This window comes from Sturnus vulgaris, chromosome 22 (assembly GCF_052056855.1).
Source record: "Sturnus vulgaris isolate bStuVul1 chromosome 22, bStuVul1.hap1, whole genome shotgun sequence".
Lineage (NCBI taxonomy): Eukaryota > Metazoa > Chordata > Aves > Passeriformes > Sturnidae > Sturnus > Sturnus vulgaris.
This window is the reverse complement of record NC_142264.1, coordinates 10,790,204-10,808,909: the sequence shown is the minus strand read 5'-3', so window position 1 is coordinate 10,808,909 and position 18,706 is coordinate 10,790,204. Positions and strand designations below refer to the sequence as shown.

The 18,706-nt window shown below is 57.8% G+C and overlaps 2 protein-coding genes across 7 annotated transcripts; one reads left to right on the top strand and one right to left on the bottom strand.

Moving 5' to 3' along the window:
• Window positions 1-880: 880 nt before the first annotated feature.
• On the bottom strand, window positions 881-4,604 carry C8G (complement C8 gamma chain). Of its 5 annotated transcripts, XR_015808041.1 has the most exons (8): window positions 4,294-4,585; window positions 3,367-3,506; window positions 2,666-2,736; window positions 2,273-2,380; window positions 1,880-1,981; window positions 1,675-1,713; window positions 1,247-1,320; window positions 881-1,160 (listed from the first exon to the last, which is right to left on the bottom strand). XR_015808041.1 is itself a non-coding variant. In XM_088177412.1 (7 exons), the coding sequence occupies exons 2-7, from the start codon at window positions 3,420-3,422 to the stop codon at window positions 1,147-1,149; spliced, it is 390 nt and encodes a 129-aa protein (XP_088033538.1). In that variant the 5' UTR covers window positions 3,423-3,462; window positions 4,294-4,604; the 3' UTR covers window positions 881-1,146. The 5 variants fall into 5 exon arrangements, 2 of the variants coding, with proteins under 2 accessions (XP_088033538.1, XP_014736550.1); XR_015808040.1 differs by having other exon boundaries at window positions 1,247-1,713; window positions 3,367-3,462; window positions 4,294-4,604; XR_015808039.1 differs by having other exon boundaries at window positions 1,247-1,713.
• Window positions 4,605-4,783: 179 nt separating this feature from the next.
• Window positions 4,784-18,186, top strand: FBXW5 (F-box and WD repeat domain containing 5). Of its 2 annotated transcripts, XM_014881071.2 has the most exons (9): window positions 4,784-4,908; window positions 5,194-5,404; window positions 7,718-7,875; window positions 8,477-8,651; window positions 9,894-10,042; window positions 11,350-11,830; window positions 14,473-14,620; window positions 15,675-15,887; window positions 16,352-18,186. In XM_014881071.2, the coding sequence occupies exons 2-9, from the start codon at window positions 5,215-5,217 to the stop codon at window positions 16,596-16,598; spliced, it is 1,761 nt and encodes a 586-aa protein (XP_014736557.1). In that variant the 5' UTR covers window positions 4,784-4,908; window positions 5,194-5,214; the 3' UTR covers window positions 16,599-18,186. The 2 variants fall into 2 exon arrangements, with proteins under 2 accessions (XP_014736557.1, XP_014736558.1); XM_014881072.2 differs by lacking the exons at window positions 4,784-4,908; window positions 5,194-5,404 and having other exon boundaries at window positions 7,721-7,883.
• The last annotated feature ends 520 nt before the right edge of the window (window positions 18,187-18,706 follow it).

Here is an 18,706-nt window from a genome sequence, read left to right as displayed (position 1 = left end):
AATGAGCTGGATCCAGCAGGTCGGGGGGTGGCCGGGCTGGACACGGCTGCCCCGCACGTAGGTGGTGGGAACAGGGACTGTCTCCGGACACATCACGTGGCTTCCCTTACATAATCCCTGATAAACAACATGTGTTACCAGTTCCCGCTAGGATTGCAAAATGCCGGTGCTGGGGACAGAGGGCTGCTCCCCGCCCCGGGGGCTGCGGGGGGGAGGCAGAAGGGGCCCCGCACTTCCCTGCTGCCGGGCCGCTCCCTGTCCCCGCCTGAAGTCAGTGGCAGTGGCTACCGCTTGACTGCAATGGGTGGCAGGATGGCCTCGCCCAGGCTCCACACACAGGGAGGAGGGGTCCGATGAGGGTTGCAGCATTAACCCTGGGGGTCTCCCGTAGTGGAAGACCCTGCAGCCCCCCCCAGTCCCCTGCCTGTCTCTCTGAGAGGTGGTGACTGTGCGGCCAGAAGTCCAGCGTGGTCAGCAGCCCTCGGGAAACAAACTCCGCAGGGCTGGGGTAGGGGAACGGGTTGTTTGCTGACCCTGGAGATGGGAAGCAGGATTGTGGGACTAAGATTTTCTCCCCTGGGATCCCTCAGTGATCTCCCAGCTTGTTAGGGGAAAAAGCAGATGCTGTGCTCTCCCCAGTGGCCCTAAGTCCATCCCCCCTGTGGCCCCAGGCACGGTGCTGTTCCCCTCAGTACCAGGCTCTCCCTTGCCCCTGCCAGCTGGACCACAGGCACCACCACAATTCTGCCCCACTGTGTCATGGCTGGGGAAGGCTCAGAGAGAAGATGGCAGGAGTCTGCATGGAAGGGGGCTGCACAGCAGTGGAAGCAGTGCTGGCCTGGCCGGGGCAGACCAAGAGGTGACTAGCCTGTACACAAGCTCTTCTCTGAGACATTTATTGGGGTGTTGCTGGCTGCTGCAGGAGAATGGGGCATAAAGCAGAGAGGGAACACAAGTTGGGAGGCACAGGCCAAGGATAGACGCAGCTGCCAGCACAGCTGGAGGGGCTGAGGAGCCCCAGGGCTGGCTCCAGAGCTGTGGAGCAGCAGTGGGAGCTGACGAAAGTGTGGCTCAGATCTGTGTGGCCAGTCGGCAGCTGGCTGAGGTGAGGTGAGCTCTGGGACACCCTGGCAACTTCATCTGCAGCTACAGCTTCATTTCTGGAATGAAGAGAAATGCTGAGGGGCTGGGGGGGGGGGGGGGGGGGAGGGTGTGTCCAAGCCCAGCATCAGGGCTGGAGACCTACCTCTATCTCCCCAAGCACCAATGACAAGTGATGGAGTTGTCCCTACGGACCCCAGCCTTCACCTCAGGGTGCCCCTGTGGCAGGATATCTCATCCCAGACCACCCTTCACTCCAGGAAACATCAACATAGATCCATCCCCCATGTGGGGGGTGAGTGGGGTTTGCTTTGCCAGGATGTACCTGATGCCCATCCTGAGTGACAGTTTGCCACACAAGAGCACAGACTCTGTTATGAGGAATGGTCTGGCACAGGAGAGGCTGTGCCCTCCCACACTCCTGGGGCGGGACCACAGAGCCACGGTAGAGTGTGGATCTGGCCCAGTGTGCCCAGCTCACTGCCAGGAGAGGGACACTTAACTGGTGCCCAGTGTGGGACCAAGCCTGGCACATGGGCGCACCCAGTGCATCACCCCACATCGCCAACTCACCATCGAGGATGTGAAACTCATCTGGAGAGTCACAAAACCCTGCAAGAGACAGAGCCAGGGGGGATCACCTTGTCTAAGACCTTGCACCCTCCAGCCCCTGCACCCCCAGGACATTGCAGGGCACAGCCCCATCTTTGTCCCCGGGGTGACCGGAGCATTGGGACAGAACCCACATGGGTCTCCCTGAGGACTGTGTGCCACCCACCGTAGGTGGGGAAGTGGTAAATCACATCCTCACTCAGACCCACAGCCCTGACGCGCTGCTCAAACTTGTCCATGACGGCGTCACTGACCACGCTGGTCCGTCCTGCACATGGGGAGATGCCATCAGTGGCCTCAGGCCCTACCTGGCCCTGGCCCAAAGCCCCCCATGACCCTACACAAGGCTCAGGGCCTAGGGGGCTTTCAGCTCAGAAGAGTGGGTTCCCAGTTTTCCTCTTACCTGCTCCCCCACAGCATCTGGGGACAAATCTCCAGCTGGGAATGACCCCCATTCCCACGCTGGGTCCTCCAAGGCTTCAGCTGGCCTCTCCTGAGTCCAACAAAGGCTTCCCACCCCTGTCCTTCACCTGTCTTGAGGCCCCAAGCCCCAACCTACCATAGAGCTTAACAGAGATGCTGCGGCCCTTCTGGTAATAGAGGATGACGAAGCTGCTGGCATCAGCCTCACCCACCACCACATCCACCTTACTGCTTTTACTATGGCCTGGGAAGGACGAGAGAATAGTCCAGTTAGTCCCAGTCAATCCTGGTTAGCCCCAGCATCATCCAGGGCCTTCATTTCACCACAAGCCAGGCGTACATGGGGTGAAAATCAGTGCCACAGGCACCAGCCCATGGTATCACCCGTGATAGCATCCGGCACTTAGGGCCTCAAGACGTAAAATACTGGGAGTGCACTGGGAAGAGGGACATTGGTACCAAAACCCTGCTGAGAGCAGGACTGGGGGGCTCCACCAACCTCCTGCCACCCCAGACCAGTCTCCCTCACCCTTCAGCAGGAAGCGTCCGGGGGCCTGGGCGGGAAGGTAGTGCTGCCTGATTTCCCAGCACATCCTGTCCCTGCATGGAGAGAGAAAATGTCAGTACAGGCAGTGGAGAATCTTCCCAGGTCCCTGCCCACCCCGCCTGCCAAGGCACACACACTGTCTGGTTCCTTGGGACTTTGTTTTCTCCCTGGGGAAAGATGTACCAGAACACCGGGGAGACATTGTGAGAGATGCTGAGCCCACGAGGTCAGGACCTCAGGGCCCACCAGGCTGGGGAAGTGCTCACAGATGTGCTAAAAGTCCCCATCCTCAGATATGCTGCCCCTGGGATAGTTCCAAGAGCCAGTCCTGGGCTGGGCAGCCATGGAGCCACCACATGCCTTAGTTTTGCCAGCCTGGCTGTTCTCACACTGACTAGCCTGGGCACACCCAGCCCAGCCTGGGCTAGTGGCCACACAGGTGGCAGTGCCCATCATGGCCAGGGTGCCCATCGTGGCCAAGGCTTCTACTACAAAACTTCCTGGAGGGTATCCCACCCACACCCAGCTCTGGGGCAGCTCTGTCCTCTTTGGAGTCTGTGGCCAGGGCACTGGCACTGCTCTGACCTGCTTTCAGAGTCCTCATCCCAGGGCACCAGTCCTGTTCTGACCTGCCTGCAGCATCCTTGTCCCTGCCCACAGCCACTATGCCCAGCATCACTCACAGCTTCCTGAAGGTGCTGACGGCCAAGCTCTGCCCATCCAGGACGGTGATTGTCATCGTCGTGGCCTCCAGCTGGTGGCTGTGCTCTGCCAGGTAGCTGCAGCGGGAGGCCATGCTGACCAGGAACCACTTCCCTGAGAGCTGCATGGCACAGGGGTGGCACAGGGCCACAAGCCTGAGGTGCCACCACTCAACCACCCTGAGTACCCTCCTTCCCTTCACTTGGCACCTCTGCCCACAGCCTGTCCCTTGGGGTGCCTACAGGGCACACCTGCCCTTCTTCAGGTGCTGGTAGGTGGGATAGCAGGGCAGAAGGAGTCTGACATGGGGACAGACTGGAGGTGTGTAGGGGACGTCCTATGGCTCACACTGCCCACAGCACTGCGGGCACCCCAATGACACAATGGGTATGTGCCGGGCATCACTTTATACTGCAGCCCCAGCTCGGCCCCACCAGCAGAGCCCTGAGCTCAACCCAAGCCCCAGAGTGAGGGTGGCTGCACTGGCCCTGCGGCAGCTCCAGATGGATGAGGACGGGGGTCCCTGTGAGGCTCCAGCCCCTGCACCTGCTCTGTGGACACACCTGCAGACAGCGCTGGGGCTGAGCTGAGCTCTGCTAGCCTTGGCTGTGTTGTGTGTGGGGGGCACCGAGGGGCTCGGGTTTGGGCATGGGTTGGGGAGGACAGTGGGGGTCAGCCCCTGAGAAGGACACGGGACGGGCTGCAAGGGTGGGCCCGGGGGAGAAGGGCACAGGAGGTCAGCGCTGGACGAGGATAGGGGAGGATGGGCTGCAAAGCCGGGTCTGGGGGGGGGCACACCGGGGGTCAGCCCTGTAGGGCACACGGAACAGGAGCCACCGAGACTCCCTGCAGCCCACCCAAGTGCGGGGTCAGTGGATGCCCACAGACCCCTCTGCTCAACCCCTCACCTGGTGGAGGCTGAGCCCCTCCTGAGCCGCCACCTTCTCCAGCGCACTCTGGGGTGGGGGCGGCCGCCGTCTCTGCGCCGCCCTCTGCCCCCACGCCGTAAGGAGCAGCCCGAGGAGCAGAAGAGTGCGCAGGGCCGCCATGTGCCGGTGTGCGAGGCCAGCGCTGCCTGGAAGCGGCGGGGCCAGACGGGCACGGCAGGCAGCCAGGAGCCCTCGTGGGGCTGGACGGGGTCATGGCCGGGGTCAGCGCCGGGCTAGGCTGGAGCCCAGTGAGAAGGGCCCGGACAGGGCCGGGGGTTGAGGAGGGGCCAGGGCGGGGCCTGCTTGCAAAGGGGCGTGGCCTAATGGGGCATGGGTGTGTCATATAGGTGTAGTATATTGTGGTCCCTGATGGGCGTGGTCGGACCGGGCGGGGCGGGGCAGCGCTGCCGGTGCAGGGGCACTCGTGAGCGATCGTGCCGCGCTCTGCTCGCTGCGCCTGGCAGGCTGCGGGGAGCTCCTGTGCTCGAGCCGTCAGGCCTGCAGCCAGACGCGCCCGGTGATTGGCCGGCGGGGCAGCGCCGGGAGCGCCGGCCGGAAGTGGCGCGGCGGGGCGGGGGCAGCAGATGCGCCGAGGTGCGGGGGGACAGCGGGGACGCCGGGCACGGCACGGCACGGGGGGAACACGGGGCACAGCATGGGGGGACACCGGGCACAGCATGGGGGGAACACCGGTCATGGGAGACCCCGGGGAAACCGGGCACGGCACAGGGGGACGCCGGCCATGGGGGGCACCAAGGCACCGGGCATCAGGCACGGCACGAAGGGAGAGCAGCGGGCAAGGCTCGTGGGGGCCCGTGGACCCTGGGCGGGTGGGAGTCCCCGGTCCGGGCCTGACACCAGCACCTCGCTCGGTTCCAGGTGCGGCGGCAGAATGACACGATGGACGCGGGCTGCCCCCGGCTCCCAGACACCGTCCTGTTCGAGATCTTTCTGTACCTGGACCACACCGACGTGCTTTCGGTGGGGCTCGTCTGCCAGCAATGGCGCGCCGTGGCCCGCGACGAATTCCTGTGGAAGGAGCTTTTCTACCGCTACTACCGCGTGTCCCGGGATGTGCCGCGGCACCCAGGTGCGCTCCGGGGCGCGGGGCTGATCCCGGGGGGCCCCACCTGCCGTGAGCCCGGGATGAAGACTGCGCTCCCCCTGCTCTGCCCTCTGCCCGCCGCTGTCGGGGTGGTGGAACCCTTGAACCGCATCGCCTCAGCTGTGTTACAGTGTCAGGGGCTAAGATGTGCACGGGGAGGGCTCTGGATCTGCCCAGACCCTTCAGAAACGGGGGTCAAAGGGCTTAAAATGCTTTGCCTTTCCCTTCTTTTAACGGAAAGGAGGTTTCTGAGCTCTCTAGCCAGGTGCTGTCTGTAGCTGCTGTCCAGGGATATCCTGGGTGTCATAGTGAGTCACCACATCCTGCTGCATCCCAGCCTGTATGGGATCTGTGGAATCACTGCTGGCTTGGCCTTTCTGGAACTTGGCAGCCCCTCTAATGCAGCTCTTCTCCAGCTGGACCAGGCACTGCCACAAGCACCATTGGCTGCTCCGAGGGTTCCAAGGGCCGGGCTTTGCAGGGACACCTGTGCCTCTCTGGAGGATGTATGGCCCTGTGACAGCACTGGGGTCATGTGCTGAGTCAGCAGCTGCCCCACGGCACCAAGGCAGGTTGGACTTGATCTGGGCTCACAGCAGAAGCTGACAGAGCCTGGCAGGGCTGTCCCTGGCCAAGCTGTCAGAAGGCTTGGGGGTGGCAGTTGTGTGATCACACCTCTGCTCCCTGCTGAGCTTCCAGTGCTGGAAGTAGTTTGGTGCAGTTTGGAAGGATGACCCAGCTCTGTCACACCAGCTGGGACCTGGCAGCAGGAGCCCTTGCTGCCCAGGGGGTGTCTCTCCAAGCAGCCCATTCCCAGTGTGTTGCAGGACGCGGGAGGGCTGTGCGGGGGCCCCTAGCTGTGGCTGAGGGAATTGATCCTGTCTTGTGAGTTGCAGTGGCTACAGAAGGACAGGAAGAAATGTCAAGGAAGAAATGCCAAGGCTCAGGCAATGGCAGCTGATCTCCTTGCAGCAGGAACACCACTGCAGAAGGGCTCTGGGAGGAGGTGGATGTCAATGGGATTCCTCCAGGCTGTGTGACCTTGCTCTTGAAGACCCTGTGAGCCCTATGGGGCTGAGGATGTTCTCCTTAGGGTTTTTCTGAAGCCTTTTGACCGGGCTCATTCCCTCCCCGCCTCCTGGAGCTGCTTAGTCAGCTGCCAGCCCTGTTCTTGAGCACTAATTAGGATCAAGCAGCTGGTGTAGCTCAGTAACGTATTCAGGCACCTCCCTGACTGCTGGAACTGTGGGCACCCTGCACAAAGCAGCAGGACAGGGACAGCTGGCAGGCATGGGCAGGGAGCTGGAGCATGAGTTTGGGGAATACCTCTGCCAGCCTGGCTGCCCTGGGCAGCCCCATGGTTAGAGGAATGGTATCCAGTGGGTCTGTAAGATGAAATGTTAGGTTTGCTTGGCCAAATGGGGCCTGCCCAGACTTTTCCTAGCCGGATGGGCTGAGACCAGGAGGTTCAGAGGGGGTTGAAGCCCAGCCTTGAGCAGCAATGGGACGTTCTGGCAGCAAGCTGGTCCCTGCCTGCAGGAGCAGGTGCCTCCTGGGCTGCAGCGTGTTCCAAAAAATGCTTCAGTCCTGTTCAGTGTCACTAGGAAAGTTGGCCCTCATCCATATAGATGTCTAATCCTCTTTGCTTCTCTGGGATTTGCTGCTACAAGAAATCTGTAGGCTTCCTGGCTAGGCCCTTCATTAAGAATCTTCTTTATTTGTCTTTTATTGTCCATCAGTAAGACTCTTGTGTGTATGCCCCAGGTTGTGCTCAGCACACTGTGCCCAGCTTGTTCTTCTCTCATTTTTTCAAGTCTCTTACCTCATGGAGATGTTTTTTCCTGGCCCCAGACCCTGTCTTAATTCTGTGTTAGACAAGACAGAGATAATCAGGGTATGGCAAGGAGCAGTTTTCCAGCTTCTTTCTTGTCTCACCTGGTTGATTTGGTTTTGCTGGAGCATGTGTTCCTTCTTAGGACTGTTCTGTCCTGAGCAAGCTTTTAGTCTGACAGGCAATGCCTCTGCCTGGGCTGTTCCAGCAGAAGCTGTGCTGCTTTGGAAAGCAGACGTGTGGTATGGAGTTGTGTGTGTACTGTAAGAAAGGAGTGTTGTGTGTGGGAGTAGGGAAGCTGCTGAGGGCTGGTAGCTGAGCTGCAGCCCTGGGTTGGTGCCCCAGCAGAGCTCCTGGCCTTGCTCACAGAAGCCAGGACTGGTTTATTAAAGCCTAATGCCATGTTTAGCCTAGCTCTGCATCCCTCCACTCACACTCCTGTCCTGTGTCCCTGCTCTGTGCTGCAGGTGCTGTCTCCTGGTACGATGAGTTCCAGAGGCTCTACGACACCATCCCTTGCGTGGAGGTGCAGGCCCTGAAGGAGCATAATGACCAAGTTTTGCACCTGAGCTTCTCCCACTCTGGCTGCCTGTTTGCATCATGCTCCAAAGACTGCACGGTCAAGGTAAAGTGGTAGGTGCCCTGCCCAGCCCTTGTAGCCTTCGTCCAGTGGGGCTTAGCCCTGAGAGCAGCCTTTGGGAAGTCTGTAGAGAAGTTTGACCAGATGTCCCTGGACTTGGGCTGGTTCCTGCCCAAGCTGTCTTCTAAGCTATAGAACTAATGACTCTTGTAGATGTAGCCTTGAGGGCTGTGGATTCCAGCTCCAGCCTGAGTGTATGTGGAGGTGGCTGCGGTGCTTTGCTTTCTAGGTGCCCTGTTGTGCCCTGGGTCTGTTGAAGACTGGGGAGATAATGATCCACTGCAGAGGATCATGTCTTGCCTGCATGGTTGTCCTGGGAGGAATCTGTCCGAACATGCTGGAAACCCAGCTGTGATAGCACCGTCCACTGCCTGAGCACCCTCTCTGGCAAATGGAGCAACAGTTCTCCATTTAGCCCCTCTCCATTTTCTGTCAGGGGAATGGACAGAGATATGGTGAGGGGGAGGCAGTTAAATAGAGTTTTTGATACTGTTTGTCTTTCATGTTCCAGTGAGTACTGGCAGAACAGATAAAACAGAATCACTCTCAGGCTGCTCAGCAGCTTCCTGACTGTCCGTCTCTCTAGATCTGGAGCAATGAGCTGGACATCTCCCTGCAGCACAGCTCCAATATGAGGCCATACAACTGGAGCTACACCCAGTTCTCCCAGTTCAACTCCGATGACTCCCTCCTGCTGGTATCTGGTGTCTTTGTGGGGCCTCACAACTCCTCCTCAGGGGAGATTGCTGTGATCAGCATGGGTAAGTGGGGCTTCCCTAGAGCTCCCTGGGGCATATGAATGCTGGGTGAGGGGGTTCCCTTCTCTTTGGGTGTGCAGTAGCCTTGCCTCAGCTTGTCCTGACTCCTGAGCTATGATTCCAATCACAGTTCTAGAGGGGAAACCTCACAGACAGCCTTAACTGTATTTGGGTCACTACAGCAGCATCTCAAGGCAGTGTTTCATCTATTTAGCCTCACTTCTCTTCTAAGTGCCAGTCTGGGTAAGGGTTATCTACATCACTCATCTTGAAGCCCCTGCCTCTGGCATATATGGTGCTTGGCATAGAGCCACAGAAACCCAGAATGGTTTGGGTTGGAAGAGACCTTAAGGCTCATTTCAACCCCCTGCCATGGCAGGGACACCTTCCACTAGCCCAGGCTGCTCCAAGCCCCATCCAGCCAGGCCTTGGACACTTCCAGGAATCCAGGGGCAGCCACAGTTTCTCTGGGCACTCTCCCAGGGCTTCCTCACCCTCACAGGGAACAGTTCTTCCTAATCCCATCTATCCTTGACCTCTAGCAGTGGGAAGCCATTCCCCCTTGTCCTGTCCTTCCATCCCTTGTCCCAGGTTCCTCTCCAGCTCTTCTGAAGCCCCTTTAGGCACTGGAAGGGGCTCTAAGTCTTCTTCCCGGAGCCTTCTCTTCTCTAGGCTGAACACACCCAGCTTTCTCAGCCCATCCCCAGGGGAGAGCGGCTGGATCCAGCCCTCAGATCACCTCTGTGGCCCTAGTCTCACCCTTAGGTCTCACAGGGCTTTCTGAGGTGTTGTCACCTGAGCCTCTTTCACTTCTGCTGCAGCTCTGTGTATAAGACATATCCCCACTGTGTTATCTCGCCATCTTTGGCAGAGTCCCACAGTACCAGCTACCGGGAGTGCACAGCTGCCTTGGCTAGACAGTCCCCAAGCCCCAGGGGTGGGAGGGAAATTCTGTATGTGTTTAACTCGTTGTTGTCCCCAGGGCCTGCTCTGGGCCTTGCTCAGGGAAAGGATGGGAGGTTGCTCTGGCTCTGTGCACTTCCCTGTTATTTTGGTTTCCTTTGTGCAAGGTATCATCACAAATCTCTGGAGAAAAGAGAAATAATCTGTCTCTGTAGCAGTGGCTGGGAGCTGTATGGGGGTTGGCCTCTCCCACAGAGACTTGGATCCACTTACCCTCTCCCACACGGTTTCTCTAGGGCTCTTGCTGGAAGTCACTGCCTCACACTCTTGTTTCCCTTCCAGAGAACTTCACACTGCTTTCCAGGGTGAGGAATAAGCCCTATGATGTGTTTGGCTGCTGGCTGAATGAAACCAACTTGATATCAGGCAATCTGCATCGGATTGGCCGCATAACCTCCTGCTCGGTGCTGTGGCTGAACAATGCTTTCCAGGTGAGCTGCCTTCCTTCCAGCTTCACAGGCAGTGCAGCTTCCTGCTGGCTCCTGGGGGAGGGAAAGCTGCAGGGAAGGATGGCTCAATCCTCCTGTCCTCCCTGTTTGTCTCCTCTGACTTGCCCTGAGGATCCTGAGCTCGAGGCAACCTTGCATGAGGTTTCTCCATGCTCACTGTTGTGTTACTCACTGCAATGTTCTAACTCTGCCCTCAGATCTTGTTAACTTTTGCCACAGTAATTAGGCTGAGGAGTTGGTTGCAGTGCTCCACAGCATGCATTGCCCAGCAGCAGGGCTGCTGAGGTCCTCGGTAGTCTGAAGCTAGGCCTGCGACTGCTGTAGCCTGGGATGTGTCCAGCAATGGCGCTGCTCCCACTTGGTAGCTCAGGGTGTTCCTGGGAGCTGGAGACTGAGCTCAGCCCTGCCTGGCCTTGCTGAAGTTTCTTGGGCCAAGTACGGTCTCTGATTCCATGGTGAGACCTGGAGAGCCAAGTGTGCTGGCCTCAAACTGCTCGTTCACTCCCTGGAACTTGGGCTGCTCAGTCGTGTTCCCCAAGTTTTGCCTCTGTTTCAGTGTCACACCTGCACATCCCCATGTTTTGATTTTAACAAGATGCTGACCCCAGGTAAAATCCTCTGATAGCAGAGACCCTTCCTACAGCCACATCTCTGTGCTACACTGAGACATTACCCCATCCCTCAGACGCCAGGAAGGACCTTGCTCATAACAGGGGTATGGGCGTACAGTTGCAGGCTGGGAGCAGTGCGGTAGAGAGGGACCTGCTGTGTGTGCCTGGAGCAGATACCAAGCTGCCCTGCTGAGGGTGCAAGCACACTCCAGGATCACAGGGATTCTCTGCCACTGCTGCTGTGGGCCAGAGGGATCCCACTTCATGCTTATCACAGAGGCCTGTTCCTGAAATGCTTGTCGATTATGGAATGTAGAGTATCCTGAGGTGGAAGGCACCCACAAAAATCAAGTCCAGCTCCTGGTCCTGCACTGTAAAGCGCCAGGTAGCACCAGCTGATGACCTCAGGGTACAGTGGCAGCAGGACTGCCTAGCTGCTGCGCTTCCTCACTCCCCTGCTGCCAGCCTGCAGGAATGTTTTTTCTCGCTCTGTGTCCATCCAGGATAGGAAGGAGCTCAGTAGAATTGGGAAGCCTGGGGCCCGTTCTTGTGTCAGTGCCCCACACACAGTGTCAAGGGATTTGTGGGGGCTGGTGTCCCTGTGCTAGCTCAGGTCTTGGTTTGAACTGTGGGAGTGATTTGGGGTGGTTCCTGCTCACTTCTCCCCTCTGCTTGCAGGGCATCGAGTCTGAGAATGTGAATGTAGTGAAGAGACTGTTCAAAATCCAGAACCTGAATGCCAGCACCATCCGGACTGTGATGGTGGCTGACTGCAGCCGGTACGATTCCCCGGATCTGCTCCTGGACTATGAGGAGCAGCTGGCTGCTTCCTCCACCTGCCCAGTCTTTGATCTTGGCAGTGACAGCGAGGAAGAAGAGGCCAAGCCCAAGCCGCCTCTGGAGCCAGCTGTACAGGAATTGCTGGATGCTGGGGCTGTGCCGGCAGAGCATGGGCTGCAGCAGCTCTTTGATGATATCATGGAGGGCCGTGTGAGGCCTGCCATGACCGACACAGAGTTGGAGACAAAGGTGGCCGAGCTGTTTGTGCACAGCAGAACTAAACCGCCCGAGCCAAACCTGCTCCCCACAGACAACAATAGCAAGACAAAGTACTTGATCTTTACCACAGGATGCCTTACCTACTCCCCACACCAGATAGGTAAGGCTGGGTCTGAGCCCTGGGACAACTGGGGCTCCCTGGGGGCCTGGGCTGCAGCTGCACTTGGGATTTGGGTCGAGAAAAGACCTGGTCTCTCTGCTGCCTGTTTGTGAGGTGTGAGCTGCGATTTGCTCTGGATTCTGAGAGGCCCCATCACTGAGGGGAGTTTCGCCTCCTCCACTTGCCTGAGGGTTGGTTTGTTGCTGCCAGCATGACACGTGGCCAAAGTCATGGCAAGGGCTGAGCAGAAAAGCAAGAAGGAGCATCTGGTTAAGGACACCAGCCATGAGCAGCAGTGGGTGCAGGGGCAGGGCAGCAGTTGCCCTGAAGGAGTGTGTGGAAGGACCTTGGTCCTGTTCTTTTGTGGGAATAGGCAGGGCAGCAGGGCAAGCCTGGTCTCAGCAGCATGGACTTGATGTGTGAATCACTTGTACAGTGCCCTCTGTTGTGGGTGGAACCACCCTTATGTGGGCATCCAGCCTCAGTGAGACAGTTGGGACTGGGGAGGTTTCCAAGGAGATTATTCACTGTCCCAGTCAGTGTTTGTGTGCTGAGTGATGCTGGGCAGGTTGCAGCCCCCTCTGTTGTACCAGGGAGGTGCAATGGGCTGTGGGTGCAGCATGTGCCAGGCCATGGCATGGCTGGTGACTGTCTTGTGTTGGGATGTCACTTGCTCTCACCTGGGGCACTCCTGTTAAGGTAACAGGTCTAACAGAATTTAGAGGAAATCCTGTGGGGAGCTTCTCATTGGGGAGCAGGAGCAGGTAGACTGGCTTTCCCCAAAAGACCATAAAGCTGGCAGAGGTGGAAAGCACCAGGAGTGTGGAGAAGAGGGAGCTGCTCCCAGATAAGACTGCTGGGAAGCCAGACAGTTTCAGTTCCTTTCACTGCCCACACAGTTACAGCCTTGCTTCCTTGCTCTCCTGACTTTCCCATGACATGTTCCCACACCAGTACAGCCCAGTAAGGTAGGGGAAAGCAGTTTCCAGAGCTGTAAGCAACTTAGTCTTTGCCCACCTCTGTTAGGAATGTTATCTGGACTGAATGAGGTCTACTCCATGCTCTTTCCCGTGGGCTGGGTTTGCAGACGGCCATGGTGACTCAGACCTGGGCTGAGCTGAGGCAGCACCTGGACCCCCTGGGTTTAGCCAAGGCCATGTCGAAGACTGCAGCTTGCCACACACCAAGGCAGAGCTTTTGGGCTCCCGAATTCCTCTGCAGCCTCCCAGGGCTGAGGGATTTGTGCGATGCCTTTGAACTTTGTGACTCCCTGGCTGGTGGGCAGCATTTGCAGTACAGGCTGCTGCTTGGAGGGCTGGACTCTGGCTCAATTCCTGCCCCACCATGAGTCGCTGCAGCGTCACTTGCCTCTTGGTTTGTGTGCAGAACTGGCTCTGTGCCCACAGGACCTAAAGGAGCTCACTCTGTGCTCACCACTCTGTGCTCAGCTCTCTATGCAGTGCTGCTCCAGCCTGAACTTCTTGAGTTCCCGTTTCTCATGCTGGTTCCAGGTTGAGCAGCCTGTCCTGCTGACTCTGAGTTTGGAACAGGGAGCATGGTGCTGTGGAAGTGAGGTTGAAGATGCTGGTGAGCAGCACCAGTGGGGTGGAAGAACACCAGTCCTGCCCCAAGGGTTCCTCTCTCAGGGGCAGAGATATTGGGAATGGCTTTGGACTTGAGCTATAGTGAGGTGTCACCCGTGTCTTTTTGGGCTGCAGGAGAGGGCTAAAATCAAAGTTACTGATTTTAGCAATTTAGTTACTGATTGTTAGCAATTCCTGCAGAGAGGGCATGGCATGGCATGGCATGGCATGGCATGGCATGGCATGGCATGGCATGGCATGGCATGGCATGGCATGGCATGGCATGGCATGGCATGGCATGGCATGGCATGGCATGGCATGGGCCATACCACCTTCGAGCTCCCCCTGGATCTGCTGAGGATGAAGCCAATGTGTGTGCCCAGGAGCTACTGAGGCTCACAGGAGTCCTTCAGGAATTCGTTGGAGATGGGCAATTTGTGGAGCTGTTTGTGTTTTGGACCTCTGCAGAGCTCGAAGGGGACAGGGCTTGACCCATCATTTATCTCATTTAGTCAGGAGGTTCAGAAGCTACAAAGCACTTGAGCACAATTTGGGTTTAAATGTCTGTTCTTCGAGCTTTCTGGGACAGATCCCCACTTGCACGTGACAGTGTCGGGGAAAACCCTGCCACAGCCAGTGCATCTGCTGGGCTGCTCCAGGCTGGCTACTGCAGAGAATGGGCCCAGCCCAGGGAATCATTTAGGAGAAAAACCCTTCTACAACTAGCACGTCTCCTGGGGCAACACAGCTTCCATGTGCTCCAGAGATGGGCTGAGGCGAGGTTTGGCTGTACCCACAGGCACTGGGATCTCACTGTCTGGGGTTGGATGGGTCAGGACCTTGCCCATGAGCAACGTCCTGGCACATCCAACCCCAAAGACCACCTGGACAGCTGAAGGAGCCTGGCCAGGACAGCAGCCCTGTCCCAGACCTTGCCCACCAAGCTGGTTCTCCTTTCTTAGCTGCACCAAGGGAAGCATCTCCCTGAAGCCTAGGATCTCCCCCAGCCCTGCTGGCAGCAGCCTATGGAACTGCCTCCCTCTGCTTCCTATCCCACAGGGATTAAAAGGATCCTGCCCCATCAGATGACAACGGCAGGGCCGGTGCTGGGGGAGGAACGGCGCTCGGATGAATTCTTTGACTCCCTGGATCATGTCATTGACATCCATGGGCACATCATCGGCATGGGCCTCTCCCCTGACCACCGGTGAGTACAGAGGGCTTCAGCAACTGCCAGGGTGGGCAAGAGCTGCTCGTGGGCTCTGTGGGGTGACCAGGACATGAAGTGACTGTGGTGGATGGCTTGGATGCCTGCTGATCCAGGTGCTGATGGTGTGTTACTGCTGAGCATTGCCTCCGGCTGTGGCAAGAGTTTGTTCCTGAGCCATCTCAGGACAGGATGGCTCCTTCTGAGAATGGAGGAGCTGCTCGTGTCAATGTGTCTTTTTCCTGAGGTAGATCATCCATAGAATCCTAGGATGGTTTGTGTTGGAAGGTAGCTTAAAAACCATCTAATCCCCACCCTCCTGCCATGGGCAGGAGCATCTTCCACTCTCCCAGGTTGCTCCAAGCTCTGTCCACTTGGCTTTGAACACTTGCAGGGATGGGACCGCCACAGCTGCTGTGGACCTGTGCCAGGGCCTCATCACCCTCATAGGGACCAATTTCTTCCTAATATCCCATCTAACCCTGCCTTCTGGCAGTGGGAAGCCATTCCCTATGTCCTATCCCTCCATCCCTTGTCCAAAGTCCCTCTTCAGCTCTTTGGAGCCCCTTCAGGCCCTGGAAGGGGCTCTGAGATTTCCCTGTAGCCTTCTCTTCTCCAAGCTGAACACTCTCAGCTCTTCCAGCCTGGCTCCAGAGCAGAGAGTCTCCAGCCCTTGGAGCATCACTATGGCCTTCTCTGGAGTCCAGCATTTCCACATCCTTCTTGTGTTGGGTTCCCAGAGCTGGAGGCTGCTCTGCAGGTGGAGTGTCACCTGAATGGAGCAGGGGGGCAGAGTCTCCCTTCATGTGCTGCCTAGAAGACACTCCCATCCTTAAAGATAGTTTCAGTGGGATTAGAGCGGTGTGACCTGACCCTTAGAGTCACCTTACAGGTGTGGTGACCCTTTCCAGACATGGGCAGGAGTGTTGCAGCAGTTTGTTCCCTGTTTCAGCCTGGATTTCAATGAGCTGGGCTGCAGGCTCCATCCCTGCTGTGCCAGGGGACTCTGTGAACTCTGGTGCAGTGCAGGTAACCCCTCCCCGCCCTCCCCAAGGTACCTGTATGTGAACAGCCGGGCCTGGCCACGGGACTGTGTCATCTCGGATCCGATGCAGCCGCCTCCCATCGCTGAGGAGATCGACCTGCACGTATTCGACCTGAAGACCATGAAGGAGGTGAAGCGAGCGCTGCGTGCACACCGGGCCTACACACCCAACGAGGAGTGCTTCTTCATCTTCCTGGATGTCAGCAAGGACTTTGTAGCAAGGTGAGGGGCTGGGCAGGATCCTGATTCTGCATCTGGGAAGGCCTAGGGCTTTTGCTCTGGGATAGCCAGGTGAGCAGAACACTCCTGTGTGTTGGGAGCAGAACAGGGAATGGGATTGGAAAGAACAGAGGGACTGACTTGGAAAGTGCTGATAAAGGGTGGCTGCCCTGGTCCTACTCTAAATAATCCTGCTGTAAATCCCTGAGGAAAGGGTAAATCGGGGACTGATGTGTTTGGTGGCAGGTGGCAAATACCCTTCATGGAGCTGCAGGTGCTGTGGGGTGAGCTGAGGGGCCCTGGATCCTAGAGGGAGCTGCCTGCACAGGATGAAGTTCATGGAGACAGGGGCTTGGGTACCCTCTGCCCCGTCCCTGCAGAAGGACAGGGGTGGGAAGGGCAGGGTGTTGGGGCTGCTGGGCTGGTACTGGGATGGTACTGGTACTGGTACTCTCTCTCCACCCTAGTGGGGCAGAGGATCGACACGGCTACATCTGGGACCGGCACTACAACATCTGCCTGGCTAAGCTGCAGCATGACAACGTGGTGAACTCAGTGGCATTCAGCCCAGTGGAGCAGGAGCTGCTGCTGACAGCCAGTGATGACACCACCATCAAGGTGTGGCGGTCCCCACGGGCCGTGCGCATCCGGCAGGCCAGGAGCCCCCGGCCCAGGAAACTGCTCTTCTCCTGGCTCATGAACCAGAAAAGCTGAACCCAGGTACATCTGCTCCTGCAGCTTCCTCACTGCAGCACCTCCGTCTGAGCTCACAGAGCCCTGAGCCCTGCACAGAGATGAGCTCTAGGCACACAAATCCTATGGCTGAGCCAGGAGGGGCCCTGGCAGCGGGAATCCCCTCCTCCTTGAAGCATCGGCTTCAGACAGGACATAAGAGCTGGGGCCCTGTTGTGGGTCTGTCGGGCAGCAGCTGAGCTGGTCACTGCAGGGTGGGCTACCACAGCTTCTCACCAGCGTTGCTACTTGGGCATAGCTCTCTGGGCGAGCTCTGGGCTCAGGGGACACTGAGGCACGTCCAGTGCAGGTGTGTGTGAGCTGGGGACGTGGCCGGCCCCACTGAGAGCCACCAGCTGCAGAGTGCTTGGCAGGAGCCGTGGTGCAGCTGCGCTGCCTGACTGCAGTACTCTCTTAATATTGGCATTTTATTCATGTGTGTTTGTCCCAAAACTCCACAGGCAACTCGTCTGGCTGCTGGGGAATGTCAAGTGCCTCCTGCCCATGGCACCTCTGCCCAGAGGCCAGCAGGGACTGGGGGCAGTGAGGGGGCGGCAGGGCCAGGGCTGGGAGTCCGACTGGCCCCATGGTCTGTGTATTGGTATCATCAAACTTGGGAGGGGGGAGGGCTGGTGGTCACATGGTGCTGGCTTTGCCTGTCTTCCTCTGAGTAGCACTTCAATAAGCTATGGATCGGGAACGTATTTATTGTGGGGGATCTGCTGTCCCTTTCTGGGGTACCCATGAGGACAACTTACCTCCTGCCGATGCTACCCAACTGTGGCACTTTAGGTTCTCTTAGTATGTTCTCTGTGAATAGGTGTAGGCAGTCACAGGTGCTGCAGGTATTCATTCACCTGTAGGTGATGGGGACGGAGCCCTCCTGCTTGCAGTGACAGCTGAATAAGTTCCCTGTCCCTGGGGCTGACCTGCCATGGAGGTGCTCAGCTCCTCCAGGATCCCACAGGCAGTGGGGACAGTCACTTGGAGTTATTACAGACTCAGTGGTGTTCACTGTCTGTCCCTTGAGCTTCTCTCCATGTAGCAGGTACCCAAATGTCAGTCTAAAATTAAGCTCCTAATCTTGACCTGGCCTAGATGGAGCTCCGAGGAGCTGCTGTCCCTCCTGGAAGCAGGGCTGGGATGGAGCCACAGGGGGATGCATTTTGGGCCCCCCCCTGGAAGCCCTGGGGCAGGTGCCTGTGTCATTCCAAATCTGGGGTTGCTGATAGACCTGACAGAGGTGGCAGTTCCTGTCACAATGGCACTGATGGCTTTAGCAGCCTCTGCAGCAAGAGGGTTGGCACCTGTGTCCTGCTGTGCCCCAGCTTAATCTAAAACCCCCGTACTCAGGTTTTCTGTCATGAAATGAGGGATTCCTCCATGTGTGTGCACACAGGCTCCACATCCTGCTTTGTGCAGTCAAACAGCGAAGGAACAGCCTCTCCCTCCCCCCTAACTGTGAACTCTCCACCCGTGGCTCGGTGCAGCAGCGAGTGAGACACTGAGGTGTTGTTTGTACTGAGTTTTGCTCTTCACTCTGGCATTGAATAAATACTCTGCTAAAGCATCTCTGCAATGTGAGCTTGTTATTTTCTGAGTATTGCTCTGCTGAGGCAGAGCTGAGGGCCAGGACGGTCACAGGATTGGGCTGGAGCACTGCAGGAGCTGCTGCCCAGCCTGTGGTTACCTGCCCTGGGCTGGGGAGTGCAGGTAGAGAGCTGTGAGCAACAGGAGAGAGACAGGGGCTGGCCGAAGGGCAGCAAGTGTCCGTGGCAGCCAGGGCTGAACACTGCAGGTTCCAGGACAGGCCAGGGGCTGGATCCCTCCTGGATTTACATTTTTCCAAGCACTAACAGGCACAAAACAGGTAAGCAGAGAGCCCTCCAGTGCTGTTTGACATTCCTATGCAAGAGCAGCCTCCTGACCTGCAAATGCCACTATCCCCTCATTGTCCCTTTGCATCTCCCTGGTGCAGCAGCTGCTGTGATGTGAAGGGGGTCTGGGGGCTTCCCAGACGGGACACGGTCCCGTGGTCATCCTTTGTGTTTGTCTCTTCCACACACAGTGAGTAGAGGCCACCAGGCTGC

What these genes read in the sequence shown, in the direction of transcription:
- C8G (XM_014881064.2), bottom strand. Translation starts at nt 4,434, where the DNA reads ATGGCGGCCCTGCGCACTCTTCTGCTCCTCGGGCTGCTCCTTACGGCG. An exon ending in GTCAGCACCTTCAGGAAGCT is followed by an intron (nt 2,737 to 3,366) that starts GTGAGTGATGCT and finishes CTCTCCATGCAG; the next exon opens with GGACAGGATGTGCTGGGAAA. An exon ending in CGGACGCTTCCTGCTGAAGG is followed by an intron (nt 2,381 to 2,665) that starts GTGAGGGAGACT and finishes CGTCCTTCCCAG; the next exon opens with GCCATAGTAAAAGCAGTAAG.
- FBXW5 (XM_014881071.2), top strand. Translation starts at nt 5,215, where the DNA reads ATGGACGCGGGCTGCCCCCGGCTCCCAGACACCGTCCTGTTCGAGATC. An exon ending in GGATGTGCCGCGGCACCCAG is followed by an intron (nt 5,405 to 7,717) that starts GTGCGCTCCGGG and finishes TCTGTGCTGCAG; the next exon opens with GTGCTGTCTCCTGGTACGAT. An exon ending in GGCTGAACAATGCTTTCCAG is followed by an intron (nt 10,043 to 11,349) that starts GTGAGCTGCCTT and finishes CTCTGCTTGCAG; the next exon opens with GGCATCGAGTCTGAGAATGT.